Source organism: Zalophus californianus, chromosome 16 (assembly GCF_009762305.2).
Source record: "Zalophus californianus isolate mZalCal1 chromosome 16, mZalCal1.pri.v2, whole genome shotgun sequence".
Lineage (NCBI taxonomy): Eukaryota > Metazoa > Chordata > Mammalia > Carnivora > Otariidae > Zalophus > Zalophus californianus.
In genome coordinates, this window is record NC_045610.1 from 20,339,509 (window position 1) to 20,366,218 (window position 26,710).

At 37.1% G+C, this 26,710-nt stretch overlaps 1 protein-coding gene across 6 annotated transcripts; it reads left to right on the top strand.

Annotated features, from left to right (window-relative positions):
• The first annotated feature begins 2,122 nt into the window (after nt 1-2,122).
• On the top strand, nt 2,123-26,415 carry ZNF207 (zinc finger protein 207). Of its 6 annotated transcripts, none has more exons than XM_027625257.2 (12): nt 2,123-2,332; nt 3,814-3,940; nt 8,153-8,291; nt 10,170-10,340; nt 10,457-10,532; nt 11,033-11,080; nt 12,172-12,242; nt 14,674-14,831; nt 15,909-16,001; nt 17,016-17,258; nt 17,848-18,007; nt 18,159-26,415. In XM_027625257.2, exons 1-12 carry the CDS (start codon nt 2,292-2,294, stop codon nt 18,317-18,319), a joined length of 1,488 nt encoding a protein of 495 aa, XP_027481058.1. In that variant the 5' UTR covers nt 2,123-2,291; the 3' UTR covers nt 18,320-26,415. The 6 variants fall into 6 exon arrangements, with proteins under 6 accessions (XP_027481058.1, XP_027481059.1, XP_027481062.1 ...); XM_027625258.2 differs by having other exon boundaries at nt 10,173-10,340; XM_027625261.2 differs by lacking the exon at nt 15,909-16,001.
• Nucleotides 26,416-26,710: the final 295 nt, after the last annotated feature.

Consider the following 26,710-nt stretch of genomic DNA (forward strand, 5'->3'; position numbering starts at 1 on the left):
GTGATACAGGGAGACAGAAGTGATTTGGGACCACAAATTGGGCATTCTCTAGAGGCCAGAAAAGGCAATACGTGATTCTCCCCTAGAGGCTGCAGAAGGAATGTAGGCCTGCCATTTCAGACTTCTGATCTCCAGGACTATAATATAATAAATTTGTGTTGTTTTAAGCCACTAAATTTGTGTTTAATTTTGTTAGAGCAGCAATAGGAAACTAATACACACGTGTACCTGAAGACTATGCAGCTATTAAAAAGAATGAACTAGAATATGTGCACATATAGAAAAACAATCTAGTATTTTTTATCCTGGCAACACAATTGAAGGAGACAAGGTATACACATGGGGAAGGGCAGAATGTAATTACTTCCAAGAAAGTAATGCAGACAGGGTGATCTTATGGAATCTCATTACTGGCTTTTTTTTTTCTCCCACATTTTTTTGTTTGTTTTTTAAAGATTTTATTTATTTACTTGACAGAGAGTGCGCGCACAAGCACACAAGCAGGATGAGCCGCAGAGGGAGAGGGAGAGGCAGACTCCCTGCTGAGCATAAAGCCCAACTCCAGCTCCATCCAGGACTCTGGGATCATGACCTGAGGCGAAGGCAGATACTTAACCTACTGAGCTACCCAGGCACCCTGATCAATCTATAATCTTAACTGTTATTTTATATTGTATTCTCCTGCTTGGGTCTTAGAATTTTTTTTTTTAAAGATTTTATTTATTTGAGAGAGAGAGAGACACAGCGAGAGAGGGAACACAAACAGGGGGAGTGGGAGAGGGAGAAGCAGGCTTCCCGCCGAGCAGGGAGCCCGATGCGGGGCTCGATCCCAGGACCCTGCAACAGAGGCCTTCATAATTTAGCCTCTACCTCCCCCTCTGACTTCATTTCCTATCATTCTCTCCCTTGCTCACTCTGTTCTGGTCACATTTCCTGGTGTTTTTCAAACCCTTCGACTTTTTCCCAATATAACCGTCTTTTAATTTGTGCTTCTGTCTGGAATGCCCCTAGATATCTGCATGGCCTTTTTCTTTCATATCATTCAGTTTTCTGCACAAATGTCACCTCCTCAGATACTCAGAAAATGCCCTATACAAAACACATCCCACACAAACCTCTGTTGTCATCCCAGCAAGTCTCTATTCTGTCCCTTTATATTGTTTAGTTCTTTTTCAGTGCACTTATCACACCTGACATTATACATTTGTTTATTGTCTGTTTCCTCTACTGGAGTGTCAGCTTGCTCACCGCTAAAAGTCTCATTCTGAGGTGCTGGGGGTTAAGACTTAATTTTTCTTTGTGGGTGATTGCGTGGGGTGGGGACACACACACACACACACAATGACACAGTCCAACCCATAACAAGATTATGCTATCTGTGAACACGGTTTTACTTCTTCCTTTCCAGCCTGGATTCCCTCCCCTCCCCCCCCGCCTTTTTTTTTTCCTCCCTAAGATTATCTCTTGCCACCAGCCCCATCACTGTAAGCTCCAGCCCTAACACCGTTAGTGTATTTCAGGCGCTCAGCCTCGAAGACTTGCATTTGTTGCTCCTTCAATGAGATTCTCTCTCTTCCGCTTCCCTTGCCCCCACGGACCCTTCAGAAAACCTTTCTTGACACCCCAATGACCGCCAAGACCCTTGTTCGTGCTCCCCTCCAAAGGTCTGCAGCACCTGTATTTCCCCCATCACCGCGCTGACCACACTGCCTTGTTTACTCATCTACCACCAATCTGTGTATTACAAGGCAGAGACTGCCACTTCTTTAACTTAACATGTAATAAGCAAACGCCCAAAACTTACTACAGAAAGGATTAATCCGGGCAACGAAAAATTAAAAGTTGGGCGCTGTCTCATTCTTTATTTGTAGTCTTGCCCTTAATTACAATGATGATCTTTCCAGGTTTTTTTTTTTTTTTTCCTTCAATTAGCGAGCGTCTCGGCGTACCTCGGTAGCCAGCTTCCTTAGAAAAGGAAACCGGAGGGATCAGCAAGCACGACCAACGAGGGCCAGGACAGCTTAAAGGGACAAGATGGCGGCCACACCTCAGCGGCCACGAGTCTCCCCCCACTCAGGGAGGAGGCCTGCGTCATGTGACCCTTCCCTGCCTGGCACCGCCTCCGGCCGCAGTGCCTGATGGGAGCAGAGCGGCGAACGAGGGCGTCGGCCATTTTGTGTCTGTTTCCTGTGAGACGCGGTGGTGGCCGTTGGGTCGGAAGCGTGAGCGATTTTTGCCTCTTTTCCTGCTAGTTTCTCCCCCCCTTTTTACTTTGTCGGTAGAGCGCAGTTATGGGTCGCAAGAAGAAGAAGCAGCTGAAGCCGTGGTGCTGATATCCTTCATCGGTTTGAAGTAGAGGCCGAGCGGGGGCGCCGGTTGGTGGTGACTGAGACTGGGAGGCCTTGCTCTGGCCTGTGGCAGAGAGCGTCTGCGATCTAGGCCTCGAGGTGGGCGGCTGGGTGGCCGGAACCGGATTTGGGAATGCTTTGCAGAAAATGAAGTCTCTAGGGCGGGAGGCTCTGGCAGGTGGGGGTCGTGGGACTCCGTGACTCAGGAGGTTCTTGCTTTGGTGCGAGCGTTGACCCAGCCGCTGGGAGGCGGCTTGGACCCCTCCACCAAGGACAGTGACCCCCCCCCGAGGATATTCTGCCACACTCCGTTGTTTTGGTGACAATTCAACAAAGGGACCTTCTTCGAGTATAATACGCTGATTGAGTCTTTGGAGGATTAGGGGAGAGCTTCCGGAGTCTGTCACCCACTCTTTCCGTTTTATTGTAGATTCGGTGGTTTAGTAAAGGCTTGTGTTAGTCGACCCTGGTTTCGGAACCCCCCCCCCGCCTTTTTTTTTTGGCCGGGGTTGGGGGAGAACTAGCTTCCGCGTCTCACCCGCTGGCGCCTTAAATCTTCAAGAAGCGTTCTCTTAGAGGGTGGAGTTTCTTATGTCTATTACCTGGCTTTGTAAGGCTAAAAAAAATGCTTCTTGTTGCTTAACTAAAACGTGGCGTCTTTTAACACTTTTTCCCGAAGCGCTAATACACTTTACGTTAAAATTGGTTTTACTTATTGTCTTGTACTTAAAAACAGTTTGTTACAGAATTACATTTATTTACATGCCAAGTTTAAAAACGGTCACTGATTTTTTTAATGTGCTTTTAGGAAAAATCTGACGAGTGAGATAAAAATTCTCAGTTTTATTAATGTAACTTATCTGTGAGTTTAAATACATTCCATGGCAACATACATTTGTAAGGAGTTTCAGACAACTATGGATTGTTCATATGGATATGTTCTTACTCGTTATGAGCTTATTTTTGGATCTAAATAATATAAATACTCCTAAATTCCAGATATTAGGTAGATTTTTAACATTTCGATTATTTTTTGTTTTCTATTTAATGAATTCTATTTTGAAATTCAGTCTTGACATAAACTTGGGGATTTTTTTAACGTTGAACTGTCTGGTCCACAGTATGCATTTTAAATGTTTTAAATGTTGAAATACTGAATAAAAAAGTTAGTTTCACTTAAATCTTAGTTAAATGCAGGGATTTGACAAAACTATATTGCTGATTACTGAGATGTGTTCATTTAGAGGTCCTGAAGGCAGATTATGGGTTTTCCAGGAAACTTAGTATTACATGGCAAGATAATTACGAATTGTATAGTAAATAGCAGAAGCAAAGTTTGTATAAATTACATTTTTGGCTTTAACTGATTTTATATTTTAATGTTCTTTCTCCTGTTATATGACAATTTTTTTTTAATAAGCAGTGTCATTATTATGCTGGTTTTTACCTTAACAACATTGATCAGGTATTGTAATAGAGATTTTGATGATGAGAAGATTCTTATACAACACCAAAAAGCAAAACATTTTAAATGCCATATATGTCATAAGAAGTTGTACACAGGACCTGGCTTAGCTATTCATTGCATGCAGGTAAGGATTTTTTTTTTCCTGTATTTAATTATTACCCCTTGTTTGGAAACCATATGGAAAAAATTTTTGAATTTCTCTTTGACAGTTGTAGGGTTTTGTTTATTGCAGAAGATTAGATGTGGTCAATCAGCTTTAAAAAAAAAACCTGTTTTTAGCCATTAAGATAAATAATTGATTTTTTTAATGTTCAGAGAAAATTTATGTTGATAGTTTATTTTTGAATTATTGATAATCTTTTATCCTAGGTTAGATTGGTGACAATTAAGTTGAGGTCCTAAAGTACCTCCTCTGTACTTGGGTTAGAGAACAAGTGTCAGTGATTTAAATTTTGTAGTCAGACTGACCAGTTCTAATCCCATGAGAATTAATACATAATTAGCTACCATTACTGCCATTGAAGGGTTTGTTATAATCTGTTGCCTGGGGATAGGCTTGCTTCTGTTATTCCATGGACCTCTTTTGGAATGGTAACGTCGCGTTTCATTTGATAATTTTTGGGTTTCTGGAGTTTTTTCTCCCTACTAGGTAGGAAGAGCTTTGCATTTATATTTTTAATGATCTAGTAAGTGCCTTTATGTCTTATTCAACATTATTTCTTCTACTTTTACCAGTCCTAGAGCTGCCTGAATTTTTGCCTAATTGGACCCTAGAGAGATGAGAGATGAGCAAATCCCTATTCATTGGAAACTACTGTTGGTAGGAGGCAGGGAGGTAAATTAAAATAAGATGTTGTTTCCCCGAGTTTAAAAATAAGTTTATAAAAGAAAATAAGTTTATACAGATCTTTTTCACTCCAATTATATAACTATAACAATAATTTAGTATCCATTCAAAAATATTTTAGATCCTGCAACATGCTAGACACACAGTTTTCCACTGTGGCAATCACTAGTTACATGTGGCTACTTAAAAGAAGCTTAGGGGCGCCTGGATGGCTCAGTTGGTTAAGTGCCTACCTTCTCTCAGGTCATGATCCCAGGGTCCTGGGATTCAAGCCCCACATCAGGCTCCCTACTCATGGGGAGCCTGCTTCTCCTTTTCCCCCTGGCCCCCTTCGTGCTTTTTCATTCTGAAATCTTAAAAAAAAAAAAAAAAACTTAATTTAAAAATTTAATGTCCTTCACATTATAGCCACATTCCCAGTGCTCAGTCACAGGTGGCTGGTGAATAACTATTGGGTAGTTTAGATACAGAATATTATTTATCACAAAAAGTTCCTATGAGGGTATTGTGCTAGACAGTGTTTTAGGCACTAAGTATACAGCTGTGAAGAAGTCACCATTGTGGAGTTTAGATCCATATGGTAGAAGAAAATAAACTATTTAGGTTTTTGGTGATAAGTGATAGAGAAAACTAAAACTAGGTAGGGGGCATAGGGAGGGCCACAAGATAGGAAAGGCCTGAATGAGAAACTGACATCTGAACAGAGATGTGAAAGGAAGTGAGAGAGAGCTTCTAGGGAACAGCAGATGAAAGACGCTCACATACAGGAGCATTCTCCTATATTGAAAGAAAAAGGAAAGGGTAGCAGTATGCTTTTTATATAGGAGGGCTTACTTACTATAGGCCATTCTCTTTAATTCTGAACGAAATGGGAGGTTTGAGGAGAGGTAGAGCATGCTCTGATGCACTTTTTTTTCTTTTTAAAGACTTGTCCTGGCTGTAGGCTTGAGATAGACTGCAGAGTGCAGTGAGAACACTTAAGATGACTAGAGTATTCCAGGCGAGGTGATGGTGACAGAGACCAGAATTTGCTGGTGGATTAGATGTGGAGTAAAATAAAGTGAGGCATTACAGATGATCTGAAGGATTTTGGTCTGAGGAGTGTGAGACGAGTTACCATACATTGAGATGTAGAAAGCTGCAGAAAGAATTGGGTTAGAGATGAGGATATCAAGATTGTGTTATGTTAATTTTGAGTATGGGTATTTAATTTTGGAAAGGTCTACTGAATATCCAGATGGAGGTGTCCTATAAGCAGTTGTGTCTACAAGCCTGGAGTTCAGAGAAGTGGGAGCTGGAGATAGAAATTTGGAAGGATACCGTATAAGGACAGCTGTTTTAACTCATTATACTAGATGTTCTGTCTTAGGGAGTAGAATATAGATAAAAAAGAAGTGCAGGGACTCCACCTTAGGCCACTCCCAGCATTTAAAGGTTGGAAGATTAAACCATTCAAGGACATTGAAAAGGTAGGAGATCCAAGAGAGTAGTGCCCTGAAAACCAAATGAAATGTTTCAAGGAGTGAGTTATTTAATTGAGTCAAATGCTGGTAGTAGGTCAAGGAAGAAGAGGACTGAGATTGGATTAATCAAAGTGGAGGTCATTGGTCACTTGCCAAGAGTGATTTCCTAGAATGATGAGGATGAAAGCCTGATTGGAGTGCTTTCAAGAGAAAATAAGGAAGTAGAGGCACTCCTTGAAGAAGTTGTGCTATAGAGAAGAGCAGAGAAATGGAATGGAACTAGAAGATTAGTTGAGAAATTATTTCAGTAACATCTTTAATTGATTAAGTGCTTCTATTTTTATAGTCCTAGTGTAGTTTCACAGCAACCTGTGAGATAGGCATGGCAGTTAAATCAGATACATCCAATTTTATAGATGGTAAGCCTAGGACATTAATAATTTAGATGGTTCACATCAGTGCTTGCTCCTATCTTTTCAGCCAAGACCGTACCAACTTGTAGGCAAGATTGTAAGAAATCTAATTCTGGCTGGGATATTGTGAGGTAGTAAGGTAAATCATGTTATTTTTCCTTTCCAACAGCTTTTGATGTGTTTATTCTTGGCCTTATCATTTAGAAATACAACAAAGATTAATGTGTACGTGAATATCATTTTCTTTGGAAAACATGAATTACTTCATCTGCATTTGTCAAGAATAGTAACATTCCAAAAACTTAGAAAACGGTGATTAAGTCGCTTGTTGAGTAGCTTTATTCATGGATCTTTGAATCACAATAAGGAACAGTGGTTAAAGATTAATCAAAAACTATGGTAATTTTTGAATTTGATTTGCATGTTGCTGTTTAAAATCTTTGAGATACATACCTAAGAAGAAAATACTTAGCTTCCTTTAATTACTTTTCTATTACATGAAAGTGTCTTGGGAGGAAAGAAAAATTGAGTATTGGACAAATATGTCCAAGTCATTACTAACCTAAATCAGCGGTTCTCAAGCTTGAGCATGCCTCAGAATCACCTGGAGGGCTTGTTAAGGCACAGTTTGCTAGCCTTACCCAAGGGTTTCTGATGGGGTGGGGGTATCCTGAGAATTTGCATTTCTAATAAGCTTTCAGGTGATGCTGATAGCCTAGGCAAAATACTTTTTTTTTTTTAAGATTTTATTTATTTATTTGACAGAGACACAGCGAGAGAGGGAACACAAGCAGGGAGAGTGGGAGAGGGAGAAGCAGGCTTCCCGCGGAGCAGGGAGCCCGATGCGGGGCTCCATCCCAGGACCTGGGGATCATGACCCGAGTCGAAGGCAGACGCCCAACAACTGAGCCACCCAGGCGCCCCTAGGCAAAATACTTTGACATTTTTTTAGCCTGAGTTTAATGCAAGTTGCTGAAGAAACCAAGATTAGCAGGAATTTTACCTTATTGGCAAAAGAGACCCATGTTTGAAGGTTAGAAACATTTGTTCTAGCAAAAACAGTACAGTGAAAAAAGTTGTAGATTTCATAGAACTTCCTCCTCTTCGTGATCTACCAAATATAGGGTAATGACAGGATCACCTGTGCAGTGTTAAGTGCCTCAGGTAACTCATTAGTTATGGGTAATGCTAATTGTAAGTCACTTTTATAGTTTACAGCTTGTCTTAAGATCCATTCTTGGAAATTTTATTTTAATTCTTACTATAATAAGACTGTTTCATAAGCTTTATAGTAAACTTGAATTAATGTTTATTGAGCCTTTACTATGTGTTAGACATACTATCAAGTGCTTTTTATTATGTTCATTATATTTTATTTAATCCTTAGAATGATCCTAGATGTTAGGTACTATGGGTGGAGTAATCTTAGATGATTTGCCTAATCCACATACCTAGTTAGTAAGCAGCAAAACTGAGAAAGGATTGAATCCAGACAGTCTCACTAGAACCAAATATTCTTAACCATTATACTAAATGTTCTCTAAGTAATTTCAAATTACTCTTAAAGGACTTTATGAGGCACTTTATCTAATGGAAGTTTATTTTAATGTTAGGTGCATAAAGAGACAATAGATGCTGTACCAAATGCAATACCTGGGAGAACAGACATAGAATTGGAAATATATGGTATGGAAGGAATTCCGGAAAAAGACATGGATGAAAGAAGACGACTTCTTGAACAGAAAACACAAGGTAAATATTAAGATCTATGCTTTTTCTTAATACAGGGTCACTAATGAGAGTATTATAATACTTTTGACGTATAAATTTAATAGTGGATGTTAGATTTATTCAAAATTCCAATTTTGAGTGTTTTTATGTCTTAATGTTTGAAGTTGTATATATAATTTGTGTATATGTAATACCACATGGATCATTCCAAACACTTTATTATGTTTTGTTCCTAACTGAATTCTAAGTGGAATTAGCAAGTGTTGAGGTTTTTGAAAATGAAGGTCGCTTGTTTTAATTGTATAACCACTAACAGTAAAAATTTTTTTTAGTGCTGTTGTTTGACTTGGAATTTGTGATCACTATCCAGATGGTAGAAGTTATTAATCACCTATGAAATTTTTTTCTTTTTAAAATTTTACTTACTGTGAGAGAGCACTTTCAAGTGGTGGGGGGTAGGGGGAAATAGAGAATCTCAAGCAGACTCTGCGCTGAGCCCAGGCTCCATCTCACAACCCTGAGATCATGACCTGAGCTGAAACCAAGAGTTGGATGCTTAACCAACTGAGCCACCCAGGCACCCCTTTATTTTATTTTATGTTCTTAAGGCTTATTTTTTTATTTTTTGAGAGGGAGGGAGTGAGCAAGCGAGCTTGGGGAGGGGAGGGGCAGAGGGAGAGAGACTCTCAAGCGGACTCCGCACTGAGTGGGGAGCCTAGACTTGGGGCTCAATCCCAGGACCTTGGGATCATGACCTAAGCTGAAATCAAGAGTCAGACACTCAACTGACTGAGCCACCCACACAGGCACCCCATGCGATTTTTCTTTTTTAATTTTTTAAAATTTATTTTTTTAAAGATTTTATTTATTTACTCGACAGAGCACAAGGAGGCATAGCAGGAGGGGGAGAGAGAGGGAGAAGCAGGCTCCTGCTGAGCAAGGAGCCTGGCGCAGGGCTCGATCCCAGGACCCCGGGATCATGACCCGAACGAAGGCAGCTGCTTAACTGAGCCACTCAGGCGCCCCCCAATTTTTTTTTTTTTTAAGTAAGCTCTACACCCAATGTGGAGCCTGAACTCAAGACCCCAAGATCTAGAGTCACATGCTCTACCGACTGAGCCAGCCAGGTGCCCTGAAACCTGCTTTGAAAAGCATTGCAGAGAGATCAGAACTCTGTCATAGTTTACCTTTGGGGATGGAATAGAAAGCTATTTTTTAAAATAAAACTGACTTAGGAAAATTACTTTTATCTGTCATAAAATAGGGAAAGTATGTTAATCTTGCTTAATATAGATTGAAAACCCATTTGAAGAGTAAAAAGAACAGTTTTTTTTTAATTTTTAAGATTTTATTTATTTGACAGAGAGACAGCAAGAGCAGGAACACAAGCAGTGGGAGTGGGAGAGGGAGAAGCAGGCTTCCCGCTGAGCAGGGAGCCCGATGCGGGGCTTGATCCCAGGACCCTGGGACCATGACCTGAGCAGAAGGCAGGCACTTAATGACTGAGCCACCCAGGCGCCCCCCCCTTTTTTAATTTCTTTTTTTTTTTTTTAAGATTTTATTTATTTAAAAAGAACAGTATTGAGTGGTTTTTTTTGGTAAGAAAAATCTCATGAGCTAATTGCACTGGAATCATTATTTTCTAAAGATTTTATTTATTTGAGAGAGAGTAAGCAGGAGGGGCAGGGGGAGAGGGAGAAGCAGACTCCCTGCTGAGCAGGGAGCCTGATGTGAGGCTTGATCCCAGGACCCTGGGATCATGACCTGAGATGAAGGCAGACGCTTAACGACTGAGCCACTCAGGCGCCCTGAAATAGTTTTTTTTAAATGTTGAATGTCCAACTTGCTGAATTTTTCTTTTTTTTACTTTATGGGAAAAACTAATTAAAACTTTTTTAGCAGAGAGTCAAAAAAAGAAGCAACAAGATGATTCTGATGAATATGATGATGATGACTCTGCAGCTTCAACTTCATTTCAGCCACAGCCTGTTCAACCTCAACAAGGTTATATCCCCCCAATGGCACAGCCAGGCCTGCCACCAGTTCCGGGAGCACCAGGAATGCCTCCAGGTATTACATAAGGTTTCTTAAAATTTAACATTTTTAAGGACTTTATTGATATGGTGTAAAAGTATTAAAATTTTCTCTTACTCTAATATATTTTGTGGTTGTTGAAATTCTTACAGGCATACCTCCATTAATGCCAGGTGTTCCTCCTCTGATGCCAGGAATGCCACCAGTTATGCCAGGCATGCCACCTGGGTAAGAGAACTTTTAATTGACTTGCGGACTTGTGCCTAGTAATGATCTTTTTCAACTTGGGTGTTATATGAATTTTAAAATGTTACTTTGCCTTTTTTTTCCCTTCTAAAAGGTATGGGCTCCATAAATATTAAACTTGTCTTATAAAGGGGTCTACCAACAAATTAAATGAATATAAATTTGCCTCTGAAGAGAATAGATTTTTGGGCTTTAGGATGTCTGTAGGCAGCCATCTGCTTCAATTGCATCTGATGTAATTAAAGTAGTTGGTTATAGATTGGTGTTTCTGAGATTCAGAATTGTCCATGACACTTTGTGACAAGACGCAAGCTCTGTAAATGATTTTATTTGTCAAATCCTCAAGAACTAAAATGGATATGAGGTGCTCGTGCCTATCACTTTTACTTAAATATTGTTGGATGTGAGAGGTATACAATACACTTTCCCACTGTATTTTGAAAATCACAGTTAGATTTTGATTTTGTCATACATTTTCACAGATTGCATCATCAGAGAAAATACACCCAGTCATTTTGCGGTGAAAACATGTAAGCATCTCATTCATAATGTAATTCAGGAGGTATAATCATAATGTCATTTTTTTGTGTGTTTAATGGTATCTATTCAGTTGACTTCAGAAATTTTCTAGCCTTCCTCACTAAAACTTCTAAACTTCTAAAATGTGCAAGCTGGTTGACACAGATCTCTTAATGGAGGGAAATAAAACATCTGTGAGGAAATTATAATAGACCCATATAAATTAAGCATTTTCTAAATGCAGCTGTTTTTCCCCAAACTGCTAAAGTAATGGAATTTAGTAAAAAGGTTGTTATTTAAGAAAGAATAGATACTCTTTTGCCAAATTACATGCTTTATTATTTATAGAAGGTAATTCGGTTTTCTTGTAATGAAATCCACATATATATATAGAAGTTTATCTTTTGATAAAGTCCTCAGTTAAGAATTCACAAACTTTTAACTGTTTTAAGTGAATTGGATACTGATATTTGAAGGTGAGCTCTTTTAGGGGAAGGAAAATAAATATGGGTTATGTTTTTAAGTCATGGTTTAGTGTAAGGTAGCTATTACAAATAGAAATTAGGCAATTGTGTGAGTTTACTTTTGACTGTCTTTAATTTTGGTGGTAGTTTTTTTTTTTAATAACCCTCCAAAAAAAAAAATCTTCACTCCACAGTGTATATTCAGTACTTTCCTTCAAAAAATCTGATGACTCTGAAATAGATTTTCTTTTTTATTTACATTCTGTGTGGATGTTTTCAAGTGAGACAAAAGGTGATTTTGATTTCCAATTACACATATTTTAGATGAGGCCTCATATATATTAAGGAGGGTATAATTGTTCTTAGTGACTTTAAATTTATGAAAATGTTTTGTCAACAAAGATTGATTTTTTTTTTCCTTTATTTTGCTGGTAAACCCAAGAGTTTGCTGGTATTTAGAGAGCTTATTTTGATAGAATTGTTTTAGTGTTGTGTGTTCTTTCAGGTTGATTGATTTCAATATTAGGGGTCAAATTCAAGTCTTTTTATCTGTTGTTTCAGGCTGTAGCCAAAATATTTTCTAATGGTTTATACTGTTAATTAACTTGGTTTGTTTCTTGAAATTTGCTTTCCAATAGAATGATGCCAATGGGTGGAATGATGCCACCTGGACCAGGAATACCACCTCTGATGCCTGGTATGCCACCAGGTATGAAACATTAGATAATTTCCTTTTTAATGTGACTGGCATGCTTTATTCTTAACCTATTTTGGACAATAGGTCTGTGGATTTTAGCGCAGTTGTATAATTTCCGTAGGTTGCTGAATTCTTTTTAAATTACTTGAAGTGTTGGAATGGACTGTGGGGTTTCTTTTTTTGAGTTCTGAAATAGGTAATAAACAGGTTTCAAAGCAGTCAAAATGAGTTATAGAACCTATGCACCAAAGCTCATATACCTAGGAGGGGTTGTATTTGTGGGTTTGTTGTTTTAAAGATTTTATTTACTCATTTGAGAGAGAGCATAAGCACGGGGAGCAGCAGAGGGAGAGGGAGAAGCAGATTCCCTGCCAAGCTGGGATCCCGACACTGGGCTCGATTCCAGGACCCTGGGATCATGACCTGAGCCGAAGGCAGATGCTTAACCAACTGAGCCACCCAGGCACCCTGAGGGGTTGTATTTGTTAGGAATATTTTAGGTGAGTAATGGAGACTCTTGGCAAGTAATGGAGAAACCCATCAAACCACGTTTAAAAATGTAGGCATTTATTGTCTTACTCAGCAGAAAGAAAAGTGGTAGCTTCAGTGGTTGGTAATGTCAAGAACCCATGTGTTTTTTAAATTTTCTTCTTTGTTAACCTTAAGCTTTTCTCCCCAGACACATCACTCAGGTGTTACAAGATAATGCAGGCAACAAAGGGTGTCAACAGCAAAGTGTTCTTTTTTGTTTTTTCATTAGGGAGCAAAGTAACTCTCCCAAAAGCTTCCTAGCCTCCCGTTGTTGGCTAGAAACAGTTCTAATGGACCCTCTAGCTGCAAGGGAGTTGTAAAAAAACAAAACAAAACCTATCTTGACTTTGTAGCCTATAATGTGGGGTTTTCCACATTAAAGTAAGGCAGCAGTAAAATTTGCATCATTACTGGTGCAACCATTCATTTATAGGCAGTAGCTCCACATATGTTCTGAGATAATTTTAGGCAAAGTAATGTTGAGGAAGTTTGGAGAATGCATTAGTGATGGATTTTAGGAAAATTTATTTCAAGTGCTTAAAGGAGGGGTGCCTGGCTGGCTCAGCCTGTAGAGCATGCAACCTTTGATCTCAGGTTTTAAGTTTGAGCCCCATGTTGGATGTAGAGTTTACTTAAGAAAAATACAATCTTTAGGGACGCCTAGGTGGCTCAGTCATTAAGCATCTGCCTTTGGCTCAGGTCATGATCCCAGGGTCCTGGATCGAGCCCCACCTCGGGCTCCCTGCTCCGCAGGAAGCCTGCTTCTCCCTCTCCCGCTTACCCTGCTTGTGTTCCCTCTCTTGCTCTGTCTGCGCAAAATAGATAAGTAAAATCTTTAAAAAAAAAAAAAAAGAAAAGAAAATACAGTTTTTAAAGTGTTTACAGGAATAACTTAGTTTTCTGGAAAAAAATTTTTTTTAAGATTTTATTTATTTGAGAGAGAGCGAGAGAGAATGATTGGGGAGGAGAGGGAGAAGCAGACTCCCACCAAGCAGGGAGCCCGATGCGGGACTTGATCCCAGGACCCTGGGATCATGACCTGAGCCGAAGGCAGACGCTTAACCAACTGAGCCATCCAGGCGCCCCTGGAAAAATTTTTATGGGTATATGACGTATCAAAGTTTTTACAGTAATTTGAATTAGAGTTCAGAGAGCATCTAGCTGTTGGAAGATTGCAATAATTGACTACGTGTTTCAAAAAGTTTGCCAAATCAATAAAATTAGTAAGCTTAATTGCTATTTTCCCCGTACATAGACTCTCTGGTGGTATCTTTCACTTTCCAAAATTCTGAAAATACACAAAGGAATAGAAAGGTTGAGGCAAGATTGTTCCAATGGGCAAATGCCTAAGTTATTTGACTTCATTGACTTGAACAGTTCATCAGTAACTTTGTAGCATAGAAGCATTGTTTATTTATTTTTATTTTTCAAGATTTTATTGATTTATTTGAGAGAGAGAGTGCATGGAAGCAGGGAGGAAGGGAGGGAGAAGCCGACACCCTGGTGAGCAGGGAGCCTGACTTGGAGCTCGATCCCAAGGACCCTGAGATCAGGACCTGAGCTGAAGGCAGACATTTAACCGACTGAGCCGCCCAGGCACCCCTTTATTTTATTTTTTATTTATTTACTTTTTTTTAAAGAGAGCATGTGAGTAGGGGGATGCATAGAGAGAGGGAGAGAGAGAATCTTAAGCAGTCTCCATACCCAGCATGGAGCCTGATGCGGGGCTTGATCCCATGATTTTTGAACAGAAATCAAGAGTCAGAGGCCCATCCATCTGAGCCACCTAAGGCACCTCTAGAAGCATTTTTAATATGGTATATTTTAACAAACAGAGTTTTGGGAAAATTTTTTTCTGAGCTAAATGTTTCAACACCCCCCCGCCAATCCTCTCAACATTTCTTCTCTATAGGTATTCCCCCTCCTGTTCCCCGTCCTGGAATTCCTCCAATGACTCAAGCGCAGGCTGTTTCAGCACCAGGCATTCTTAATAGACCACCTGCACCAACAGCAACAGTTCCTGCTCCACAGCCTCCAGTTACTAAGCCTCTTTTCCCCAGTGCTGGACAGGTAAGGTGAAATTCCTGAAAAGGAGTGCACTTATATTTAAAGGTAAAGTGTAGTTGTTTATGGAAATGCTTGAAATTGTCATAGGTCAATTTTTTGCTTATAATCTTTTTAATTAACTTATTGAATACAAAGAAGTGTCCTGTTCTCTTGCATGTTTGCGCACATTGACTAGAGCCAGATAGTATGTTATTTTTTTCATAGCTGTGAACTCTGGTTAGAAATGAAAGTCTAATTTCTGGGGACTTAAATACATGATAATGTTTAGAGGTCCTCTTTTACCTCGCTTGGACTGTGAGTGGGATGAAACGTTGGACTCTTTAATCTAGAACAGTGACAAATGACAGTGCTACACTTTTGCAGGAAGGGCATCATTTGACCTAGACTTAATCTTTCTTACTGAACTTGTCTTTTTTCAGAACTCAGAAGCTAAAGAGCTTTTGTTATCGTATGTGTATAGTGGTTGTTACTTTTGCTGTTTTTTTCCCAGTTATGTTCAAAATTAAACAGGTGTATTTAATTCATTCACAATTAAGATCAGGATGTGTGTTCTTTTTTTCACTTTAACATTATCCCATAGAGGTTTTCTTTTCCTTAATTTTCTTCTGTTTATGGTTGCTAAATTCAAAGCATTACTTTTTAAGTCCCCTGTAAGCACATATCTTATGTTTTTTGAGGTGGGTGGGGATTTTGTTTATTGAGAGATGTCAAACTTTCGGCAAAAATCTTGTGGAGTCATTGATAGAGAATTGGATTGAAGTGTCAGTAGTAATGCATCTTTATTCTCAATTGAAGGTATCATTTTTGGAATAATCACAGTGCAAAAACATCCAGTTTTAGAAAAGAAACTGGTTAACTAGGTTTATTGGTGTAGAATTAAAGATTTTTTTGAGGCTCATACTGTCACTTTGTATGTTGTAAATGCATTAACTGCCTGCCTCTTTAAATAAATCAGATTTGATTGCATTATAGTTTGCATTTATAAAAATGCAATCTATACTAAAAAAAAGTCTACCACATGGCTTATTTTCACCCATTTGTTTGGAGACTTTTCATTGTTTCCTTTCTTTTATGCTACAGATGGGGACACCTGTAACAAGCTCAAGTACAGCTTCATCCAATTCAGAAAGTCTGTCTGCATCTTCTAAAGCTCTGTTTCCTAGCACAGCACAAGTACGCAGGAAGTTGCAGTTTAAAATTGTTAAAATGGCTTTATAAACTTAACCCTTTGGACCCTACTTTAAAACTAAATCTTTTCCCAAAAAATATACTATGTTTAATTTTTTTTAAAGTTAATGGTATAAAAATCAATGGTATATGAAAATTTGAACTCATACTAATAGAAAAAAATGTACCCCAAACTCCTATGGTTCTAAAGGGTTAAAAGCATGTAAGCAGTAAATGCATTATAGTGGCCAATGGTTAGTCTGATGCATGATTAAGCTTTTTTGATTTATGCTGTTTAATCTAATGCATCACATATAATGTAAGGAAATTTAGTACTTTGTATTTGGTTCTAAAGTTGGCCTAGTTTTCATGTTTCAGATGTTTGGTATTATGAAAAGTAACACATTTATTACTGGTAACTTTACGCTTAAAAGATCCTACTAAGCCCTTTTGTCCATGATAATCATCTAGCCATTGTTAATTGGGAGGACACTGTATTATCTCTATAAAGATATCTCTGAAGGGACATCTTTAATGTGTCACCACTGATACTGTTCATGCTATGCTTAGTAACTAAAATTTATCCAAACATTTGTATTTTGTAATTTCTAACTTTTTTTTTTTGAGGTGCTTGGTAGATTGATTAAACAACTAATTTAGAATAGTAAAAGTAGAACATGCTATTCTGATACAATGTAATTCATCAGTCTGAAATAACTACAAAGCTTTGTAAAGCAAGTACATTTTGGTGGGAAGGTAGATAACATCTTAGAAGTTACATATGCAGTCTTTTTTTGTTTCCACTGCTGAGTTTTGGATGTGACTTTGACCCAACATCTTTTGATATTCTTGTGTATCATCTTAATTTTTTGTGGAGTTTTAATTATGTTAAATTTGTTTTAATTTCATTGAAAGTTTGGTCCTTTATTGAATGTTGGTATCTCATTTCTAAGTTAATTATAATAGATTTATTCAATTTTGGCTTTTGAAGTTTGCTTAATGAAAGATTGTGTTTTCCAGGCTCAGGCAGCTGTCCAAGGACCTGTTGGTACAGATTTCAAGCCCTTAAATAGTACCCCTGCAACAACTACAGAACCCCCAAAGCCTACATTCCCTGCTTATACACAGTCTACAGCTTCAACCACTAGTACAACAAATAGCACTGCAGCTAAACCAGCGGCTTCAATAACAAGTAAGCCTGCTACACTTACGACAACCAGTGCAACCAGTAAGTTGATCCACCCAGATGAGGATATATCACTGGTAAGTTTTTCACAGGTTTTTACTAGCGTAGTTTGAATACCGTTGTAGTAACTTTTCCTCTTAAAGTATTAATTTGTACACCAATGGTCTTATAATCTGATCTAATGCTTACTGTGTGGTTTTTATTCTGATTATTAAGAACCACAAAATAAAGGGAATATTGTGTGTTTTGATCTTAGACACACTCTTTCCCCTACTCCCAGACTGTGTTTAAAAGAAGACAGTAAGTTGGGTTCTTAACTCAAAAATCATTTTGGTTACACATAAATTTGTAAATGGTGAAACAGTTAAGTGGTGAGGGTAGAATATACAGATCCTTTGAAGCGACTTTCTTCACTAGACACTTTCTTGCTGAGGCAGTGTATAATTCCTGGGAAGTTATTAGCCATTTTTCAAATATAAAAATAGGTTTTCTTGAGGCATTGAGATTTTAAGCAGTTGGACTGGTTTGTGGAGCAAGAATAGTGGTTGGGAAGTAAGGGTACATTTTTAAAAAGTTACTCTGTAAGATTTTGAATGTTTGTCTTTTATGCTTAATGACTGCTCTCTGCATTCAAGTGTTTAACATTGTGTTCATTTTTATTCGTAGGAAGAGAGAAGGGCACAGTTACCTAAATATCAACGTAATCTTCCTCGACCAGGCCAGGCTCCCATTGGTAATCCACCAGTTGGACCTATTGGAGGTATGATGCCACCACAGCCAGGCATCCCACAGCAACAAGGAATGAGACCCCCAATGCCGCCTCATGGTATTTCTTTTTATGTTTACTGTATTTGTTTATTGTATTTAGTGGATTTTCTGAGTATACACATAAATTTATCTGCAAAATACATTGCATTTAAAAGTATAACGCACAGACCAACTCAATCTATTTTTTGTGTTTTAAATGTGTTTTTTAGGTCAGTATGGTGGTCATCATCAAGGCATGCCAGGTTACCTTCCTGGTGCTATGCCACCGTATGGGCAGGGACCGCCAATGGTGCCCCCTTATCAAGGTGGGCCTCCTCGACCTCCGATGGGAATGAGACCTCCTGTAATGTCGCAAGGTGGCCGTTACTGATCTTACTTCATCCAATCTAATAGGTTTGGAGATTAAACCTTTTCTCAACTTGTGCTGTTTATATAGCCAAGCTTCCGTCAATAAGGCTTCATTGTGACTTTAACAAACATTATCTTCCCACATACCAGGAACTATTGGACATTTATTTTACATGGGAAAAATTATTTGGAATAATAAAGCAGGAACTTTTCCTGAAGTTGCAATTTATACTGTATGGCTTCTTTTTCATGTTTCATCTAGGTTTTTAGAAGTGAAGTATAGTAAATTTGGTTCGTTATATTGTGAAGGCGCTGGAATTACATGAACATACCACCTTAATAAAGGCAAGTTCTGTAAGCTTACATTGCTATTTGTAAAGTTATGCCTTCACAGCATTTCAGATGCTGTTGGACTTCATGTCCCCAACCTAGCTTGGTGAGGGCTGTAACTGTTTCCGAGACCTGTACATTGGAAGTCTGAATGTATAACAATATTTAATGTATTTAGAGTTCCTCATGTTGCAGGGTTTAAGAAATCTGACCCACCAAGGTCATGTGACTTTTCTGTACTGTTAAACTTCATTGTAATAAAATGAGAGAAAAACTTATGCCTTTTTATTCATAACCCAGTGGACCACTGCCTGAAAGGTTTGTACAGATGCATGCCACAGTAGATGTCCACATAATAAAATTCATAGTTACCAATACAGTTTTGATATATCATTGGATTCTTTGAATTGTAGGTTGTTCCTTAGCTGCATGTTTTAAACTGGACAATATATATAGAATTGTATGTTAGTGCTTAAGTTGACAGAAAAACTTAGATACATACGAGTCATTACATAGTGGGTATGAAATCTTTATATTGTGTCACCTTTCCACACCCTTGGTGTCACTACATGTTAGATGTCCTAAATATTTAAAATGTAAACCTTAGTATGCCCTCTCCTACTGATGAAGTTTAGAGCCTAGTGCCAGACCCACTCATTTCCTTCTGATTATTTTTGAGACTGCAGTACTGCGTGGACCTCAGAAGCTTTTCAGGTGCAGACTTCTAGAAGCTTAGGTGCATGCAGTAATAGCTTTTTGCTGTTAATGGATTGGAATCTTTTCTAAGTGAAATTTCACCAAAATAATCTAAATGTGCCTCTGTTAGGACAGTTAACAGATGGATTCAAAATTTATTATGTTCCTGAAAAATTACATTATTTCTTTGAGTAAGGTGGCTACCTTCTGTTATTATAAAGCCTAAATGGCTTTCCTGTTAACCTTTTCATTCTTGGAAATTTGAATGTTACTGTGTCCTGTGAAGTAGTTTTCTGTAGAGGTGACACTGCTATTAGTATCTTGTGTTGCAAGTCTCCTACAATAATAGCTCTTGTTGGCCTTTTTTGGTACCATTTTTTTCGATCTTTGTTTTTTGCAAGGTACTTTTATGATTATTTAAGTATCAGATGACTGTACAAAGCATAATTATTAATATAATGAACTCAAGTTGAGTTTTTCTCAACATAAAGTTAAGACCTGTAAGAAAATGGTGATAATTTTTTATAACCTGTATGTGAAGGTGTAGAGATGACATGAAGTCTGAGTTTTTGTCTTTGAAAACTTTTAATCATAAAAGAGTCTGTATTTAGGTGACAAGTAAAAGTTATTCATTTAAACAAAACATACAAATATTTACAAAGCTGCTGTTTTAAATCGGATATTTTGCTCCAGTGAAATGTTTTATAGCTCTTTAATTGTACCATCGAGGTTCAAAAAACTCTATAGTTTGAAAAGGCAACATCTGTGTATCACCAAGAATGCGTTTCCTTCTGCCAGTGGCTAAGCCCCGTACTGCTACCCTTTCCCTCACCAAACACCTGCCTACTAAGTAGTTTCGGAATTAACATACATTTAGATTTGGCAGCACATTTAACAGACTGCCAAAGAAGAGCCTGTGTTGAAAATCTCTAAGGTAAAAATGGCATGATTAAATTAAGAACGATTAAATAGGAAATGTTTTCCCAAACCAAATGTTTTTCAGGCATTTCATGTACAGGCTTATCAACAAAATACAAATGGGTTAGTAATGTTCCAAAACTTATGCAAAGCTTATTTCCATTTAATGCAAAGATAACTGATATTTTATATCAAGGTTTTCTGAAGTCTGAAGGGAGAAAATACTACTTTTAAATAAGTTGTAGAATTTTAATTTTAATTAAAAAGTTAATCCAAAGTGTTAATGCATGACTCTTAAGCACACAGTCTCCTGTTGTGTTAGGTATATGGCTCAGGTGGTGACCATTTGGTATATTTAATGTTGTTTGTGCATGCATCAGCATAATTAAGCTTCTAGAAAATACCTTTTACCTAACTGCTTCTGGGGTCCATAGTGTGGTTAAATCATGAGAGGAACAAATCAGTTGAAATAATTAACTCTTACTTTGACTTACGCTTCCTTAAAATAATAGATGGAGTTGAATTGAAGTAAACTTCTGTTTGCCCTCACAGAAGACATCCTTTAGGACTTGCTCTATTCAGGCAGGCATTGTGATTGCCATAATTTAGGAAGTTGTAAGATTAATGGGACTGCCAACTTTGGCTCTCCCGTAGTCCACTCCTATGTTACCTTTAAAAAAAAAAAAAAGTGACAACGTTTTGTCTGGCACTAGTTTCTATCGTGTATAGATTTTACCTGCTGTATGACAAGACCAGCAGGTGAGGATCAACTTTTGAGTGGCTGCTGGAATTATTTAATTTGAATGCTTATATTTTAGTAATAATCGCACACATTTACCATTAGGAATGGGGAAAATACTCCTAGTGTACTCCTCTTCCACTGATCAAGTTACATATTCAGCTTAATTGAACTTAGTTATTTGGGGGGAGATCCCCAACAAAAATAAGTATGGGTTCAGAGTGGAATTACAGCAGACAATAGTTTTTTTTTTTTTTTAAGCTGCTCTTTTTTCCTTTGCTTGCTTGATCATTGGGATTTTTTTTTTAATGCATGTCTTTTAAATTAATTGGGTAATGTTTTTCTAAAATTAAAATTTTCTTCTTCCTATAGCCCTGCCATAGGACAGGCTGAGGCTGAGTCTCAGTGTTGCCCTGTTCAGTCTGAGGCAAGTGGGATTTATTTTATTCCTTATAGGGGCTTTCACAGCTTTATGGCTGTTGGATATTTATGTCCCCAAACTTGCAGCAAGTTTGGTGAAGGCCCCTAAATTTAATTAAACTTAGGATTTTTATACTCTTTTGGGCAGAGAAGGCTCTATATTAATATTCACGTTTGACTGTGGTGTTAATAAAAAGTATTTGATATATGTAATTTTATGTAATTCACTTTGTGTTAACAGCCTCAGTAAAGCTGGTATTGCTATATTGATCTTTATTAGTAAATTGACAAAATTTGATGTTCTTGATTTGGAGGCATGAAATGTTTTGTCAAATTTTCCACTTTCACTTTTAGGAAAAAGTTACTGGTCATTTTCTCCTCAAACTATTAAATTTAACTTCATGGATAAGTTTGATCATTCGAAATGCCACAGGATACTGAAATCTGCATTCTTAATCCCAAAGTTATGCATTGAACATTAAGGTTGAAGGGTCATGTGGAAATGCTTGTGATTTTTTTTTACAATTTTCAAACTTCACCACATTAGAGCAAATGTTAATGTAGAGCCCTTGTGAAGAGTGGGAAGGTGGTGTGTGTGTGGTATGTATGCATATACACTACACATTTGATAAAAGGATAATAAAAGAGTTTGGGTATAACAGACCTGTCAGTATGGATAGATTACTAATTTTCAGGTAGCCAAACTGAAATTGAATCGTGGTAAACTTAGTACATTGAATTGTTGTGGTTTTGGAACATTTTTGAGGTTCTTTTTCAGCCTTAACATTGTTTTATGCAATATGCACACATGAAAAGTATCCACATTTGATTCCAACTAAAATTTGCTTTTACTTGGTGAGAAACATGTTTATGTGTGTATGTTGTGAGGAGTAAAGAAGGAAATGGAAGAGAGGCCAAAACTTGTATTACTTTTGTTCCTTCCTGTGTTTAAGCGACACATCTGTTCTATCCAGATTGCGTTTTCTTTTGAACAGTAACAACATACAGTACAGTGTTTAGCTAACCCAGAATAATGTTTTTATTGGTTTTAATTCTTGGAAGCATAAAGAAAAAATATACATTAAATGAATTCCAAATTTTAACCTGTGCAATTAAAACATAGGATTTTCTCTGTAACTGAATCATGGAAAAAAGATTTTAGCGTTTGAAAAAAATTTTGTCACAACAAAAGAATACATTTATAACGTGTTCGGTAATTACACCTCTTTAAGTCTCCTTAATTGGAGCTGTTTTCTGTTACATCCACCATCCCCCAGTTTAGGGAAGTATTCAAGAGTGAGGCTGCTTATCTTAATTCTAATAGTGATAGTTGAAATAATTTAAATAGGCTCTTACATACTTGACTACTGGGTGTTGGAGGGATTTTCTAAAGGTGGTGTAATTTGTTGAAGTTAATTTTCTTGATATCTCTGAAGTAGTATGATTTTGAGAATTACATAACTTTCAGGTATCTATTCCTTCCACTGGTAATGCTTGGTAAATGAAATGTTAAACTAGTTACTTTACAGAGATAAAATTTTGTTTTGAGTAAACTGATGCTTGTATTGGCTAGAGATAAGTAGTATTTAAAATATAAAAATTTTGTGTTAATCAGGTATGTCTTTTTAAAGAGGCAGTGTTTATCTGCCTGATATTAAGTAAACTTTGTATGTTATTCGAAAACAAAGTTTTCTCGTACTGTAACTTTTATGGAAAACTCTTCTAAAAGGAGGGATTCATTTATAAGACTATTGACTTTAAGGCAGTTTCGTAAGTAAACATTCCCCCTAGTTACACTTCTGCTTGCTGTCTCATGACTTGAATATTAGTGAAGGTTACTTTTTTTTTTAACCCTTCCTCAATATTTTGTTTCTGTCATCTGAATCATTTTAATAAACGACTTTTTGTTTTTCTAGCATAGAAATCCTCTAACTTCTGTGTGATATTTCTTGGCAAAATGAGAAGCAGTTACTTTAATGATGTTGTACATAGTGTTGTGCACATAGTGATTATTCATAATTTTGTGATTAATGTTAAATTTTCAGAACAATACTTTTAATATCTTGCTGTTAGGCATTCCCTATTATGGGATCTAAATCAGACTAACTCGTAGGAAATGCGGGACTTGAGTTTGAGCTCCCTAATGCTTGAAATATCTCCAACTTTTCCCCAGTGTCTTCATGTTCTTACTTGGTATTTTTGTTGAAAAATAAAGTTTGAAAGTAGCATTTTAAAGAAATATGAATAAAGCTCAGAGAATTGCTTTTTATAAGAATTGTTTTTTCTGCTCTGAGCTCTATACATTCTTACATAATAATTTGGCCATAAAGGGCAGAGCCTTTCATTTTCTTCCTAACTCTGGAAAAATAACAGCTTGAAACTATATTGATTTGAATTTTTAAACCTTGTCTCTTTAAAATTGTTCAGCTCAGCTCATGTATTCTCAGGGGAAATATCTTTATTTTACTAATAAGCAGGATATAGAAGTCTATTAAGGCAGGAATTGAAGACCTAAAGGAGCTCTTCACTGAAGCTAATTTGAACTATTACTATTTGAAGCAAATTGAATCCTGTATTATAAGTCAAGACTGTTCATGGTTAGGTTTTTTAGGAGGCATATAATCAGCTATATTAGAATATGTTTGTATATATGTCTTAATCTTGATCAAATTAACTACAGAGAAGATACATGTGAGTAAATTATTTTAATGATTGATAACTTGGACCCCATCCATTCTAAATGCTGTGTAAGGTTGTGTTACGGCACAGCTTCAGGAATGTGTGCTGTGTGTTTGGTCAGGGGTTTGTGTAATGCTGTGTAGAGAGGGGGAAGGCCTTTTTTGGAATTCTCCTGGCCCTTTGGCATTCTTACCGTGTCTGGGTTTTTGTGGGGTTTTTTGTTGTTGATTTTTTTTTAAACCATTATTGATAAAGAATCTGTATGCCTTCACCTTTGGTTAAATTTGAGGAGCTGGCAGTGAAATTATTGATGCCCAACTTGGATAAAAATGAAGAATGACGTTTCCCCAGTTTACTACACACAGACCAATATTATTTGAGAGAGAGGTCATTATATAATGTTGTTAGGCTTAGGAACCTTAAATGTAGTGAAAGGTAACAACATTCCTGCTTCTGGTTTGCATTTGTGATAAGGTTTCACCAAATCATTTATTATAATGTAGCTTACTTTTAACATTTTTGTTCATAAATATTTGGGCAATCAGATGAAAATAAAATTTGCAGCATCATTTCCTTTCTCTACTAATAAAGCTGCTTAACCACCCAAGTGAGCCAAGGGAAGTTCTTGAAGTTTCTGTAGGTTTGAGTTAGAATAGTATGGGGCATATATTTATTGAGTAAAGCCTCTGTTTTTGTTACTGGTTTATTAGTGTATTTCCAGGAGAAACATTTACTTTTCAGTCCATGTTTTAACTCTGATAAAATCAAGTGTTTTGAAAATTGAATTTTAAACTATTAAAATTTGCTTTCCTCTGGAGTATGTCTGCACACATTAGAAATTACCTTTTCCCCCCAGATACATGCTCCTCCCCTTTTTTAGAGGAACCAAAATTGCCACATAATATACATGTTGGAATACATAGTTTATTAAAAGTAGGTGTGTCCAAGAGATAGTGTTTTTAAGTCTCACAAGGTCACTTTAAATTTAAGAGCTAATGCAAGTTAACTTTTGTAAGACTTAGGGAAAAAGTTTAAAATGTATTAATGTCAGGTTCTGAGGAAATTTAATGCACATTGACTTTTTAAACTATGGATTGAACTCCTCAGTTTAATACAATTTGTGTTTTTGTTAACTAGCAGCAGAATTTCAGCATTTGCTACTTACTGGTAGAGAAGAAAAATCCCACAGCCCTGCCAGTACAGGTTAGTTTAATCTGTAAGTACCTGATGTTCCTATTTTTTTCAAACATATCCATATAACCCACACAAGGAAGAAAGCTGTGCAGTTACTTAAATGTGAGTATAACTAATAATAGATCCATTGGACACTTTTTAAACACTCAGTACTTGGGCCAAAGTAGCTAGGTTTGCTAACCTCCGTTGTGAGAAAGGTGTAATACTGCTCCTTTATTATCTGGTCGTGGTTGACCGTAAATAGATATGTTGTACATAAAAGGAAAAGACAGTGAAAGTTTCGATTGGCTATATGCACGTGTTGGTATCTGAAAACAGAGTGCAGGGCTTTGGGTCCAGCTCTTTTACTTAAGCCTCTCCCATGGTGGTACTCATATTTTACCTTTGAGCTTTTTACAGTATGAATCAACCCAAGAAAGTCAAGTTTCCTCACCTCTAGCAGTGATAAATGGTGTGCAGTCAGAAGCTAGAAAGTGTTTTCATACTGCTTTTTTGTTAAATGTTTTTAGTAACTCTTGCTGTAAATAGTACTAATTTTGTTAACCTTTTTTGTAAACTATAACCTGTTTTGTTGGTGCACCACCACTGTGGGCTCGTTTTACCTTGAATTAAGAATAACAAAACTGACTTTTTAATACTCAAATGAAAACTGACCACCCACCAAGAAACCTAGACAGATTCCTTGTGTATTCCTTTTGAGGGGCAGTGAGGGTATAATGGCTTGTAAAAGATCTGTTAAGGGTTTTATTACTGTCATTGGTTCTACCAGAATTCATTGTTTTCTTCAACCATCTTTGAGACCTTTCCTTTAACCTTTAAATATTATGCTCTTATTTTGATAAACATTTTAAATACCAAGGAAAAAAGAATAAAGCTTACAATTTGGTTTGTACAAGCCTGAACCATCCTTCCATTCTGTAGCACTGAGGAGGATGCATGGCTACCTCCTCTACGCCCTAAGTGTAATGATGTCTAATTTGAGACAGTCCATAAAACTAGCTGATCTTGTATTCTGTTAAATGGGCATGGTGATTAGCCACTGAAAACAGACTATCTTAATGTTATTTTATATGAAAGTCGTGCACTTAGTTAATTAAAAATCTCGATATATCAGCTGATAATAAAATATATATTATAAGATATCCACTTGTTTTTTAATATAAAATTGCCTTAGGGCTTAAGTTTCATTGCCTTTCACAGTTTAATCTGTATAAGAAATGGCGTAGATACACTGGAAATGGTTTTCCTTAAAACCATCTCTATAAAGCTGCCTTTCTGGTGAGTATTATTTTATAATTCTATGTCACAATTTTTCCTTTTAAGTTTAACTGAAATGGGATACTGATCAAAGAAGTGAGCAATCTGAATTTTGACACGCTTTAGATAATACCTGAATTGGAGATGTATTTTAAAACTTGATTATTTTCACTTCCTGAC

Coding starts and splice junctions, on each gene's coding strand:
- ZNF207 (XM_027625257.2), top strand. CDS start 2,292: ATGGGTCGCAAGAAGAAGAAGCAGCTGAAGCCGTGGTGCTG. Junction 8,292..10,169: donor TCTTGAACAGAAAACACAAG/GTAAATATTAAG, acceptor AAACTTTTTTAG/CAGAGAGTCAAAAAAAGAAG. Junction 16,002..17,015: donor TGTTTCCTAGCACAGCACAA/GTACGCAGGAAG, acceptor TGTGTTTTCCAG/GCTCAGGCAGCTGTCCAAGG.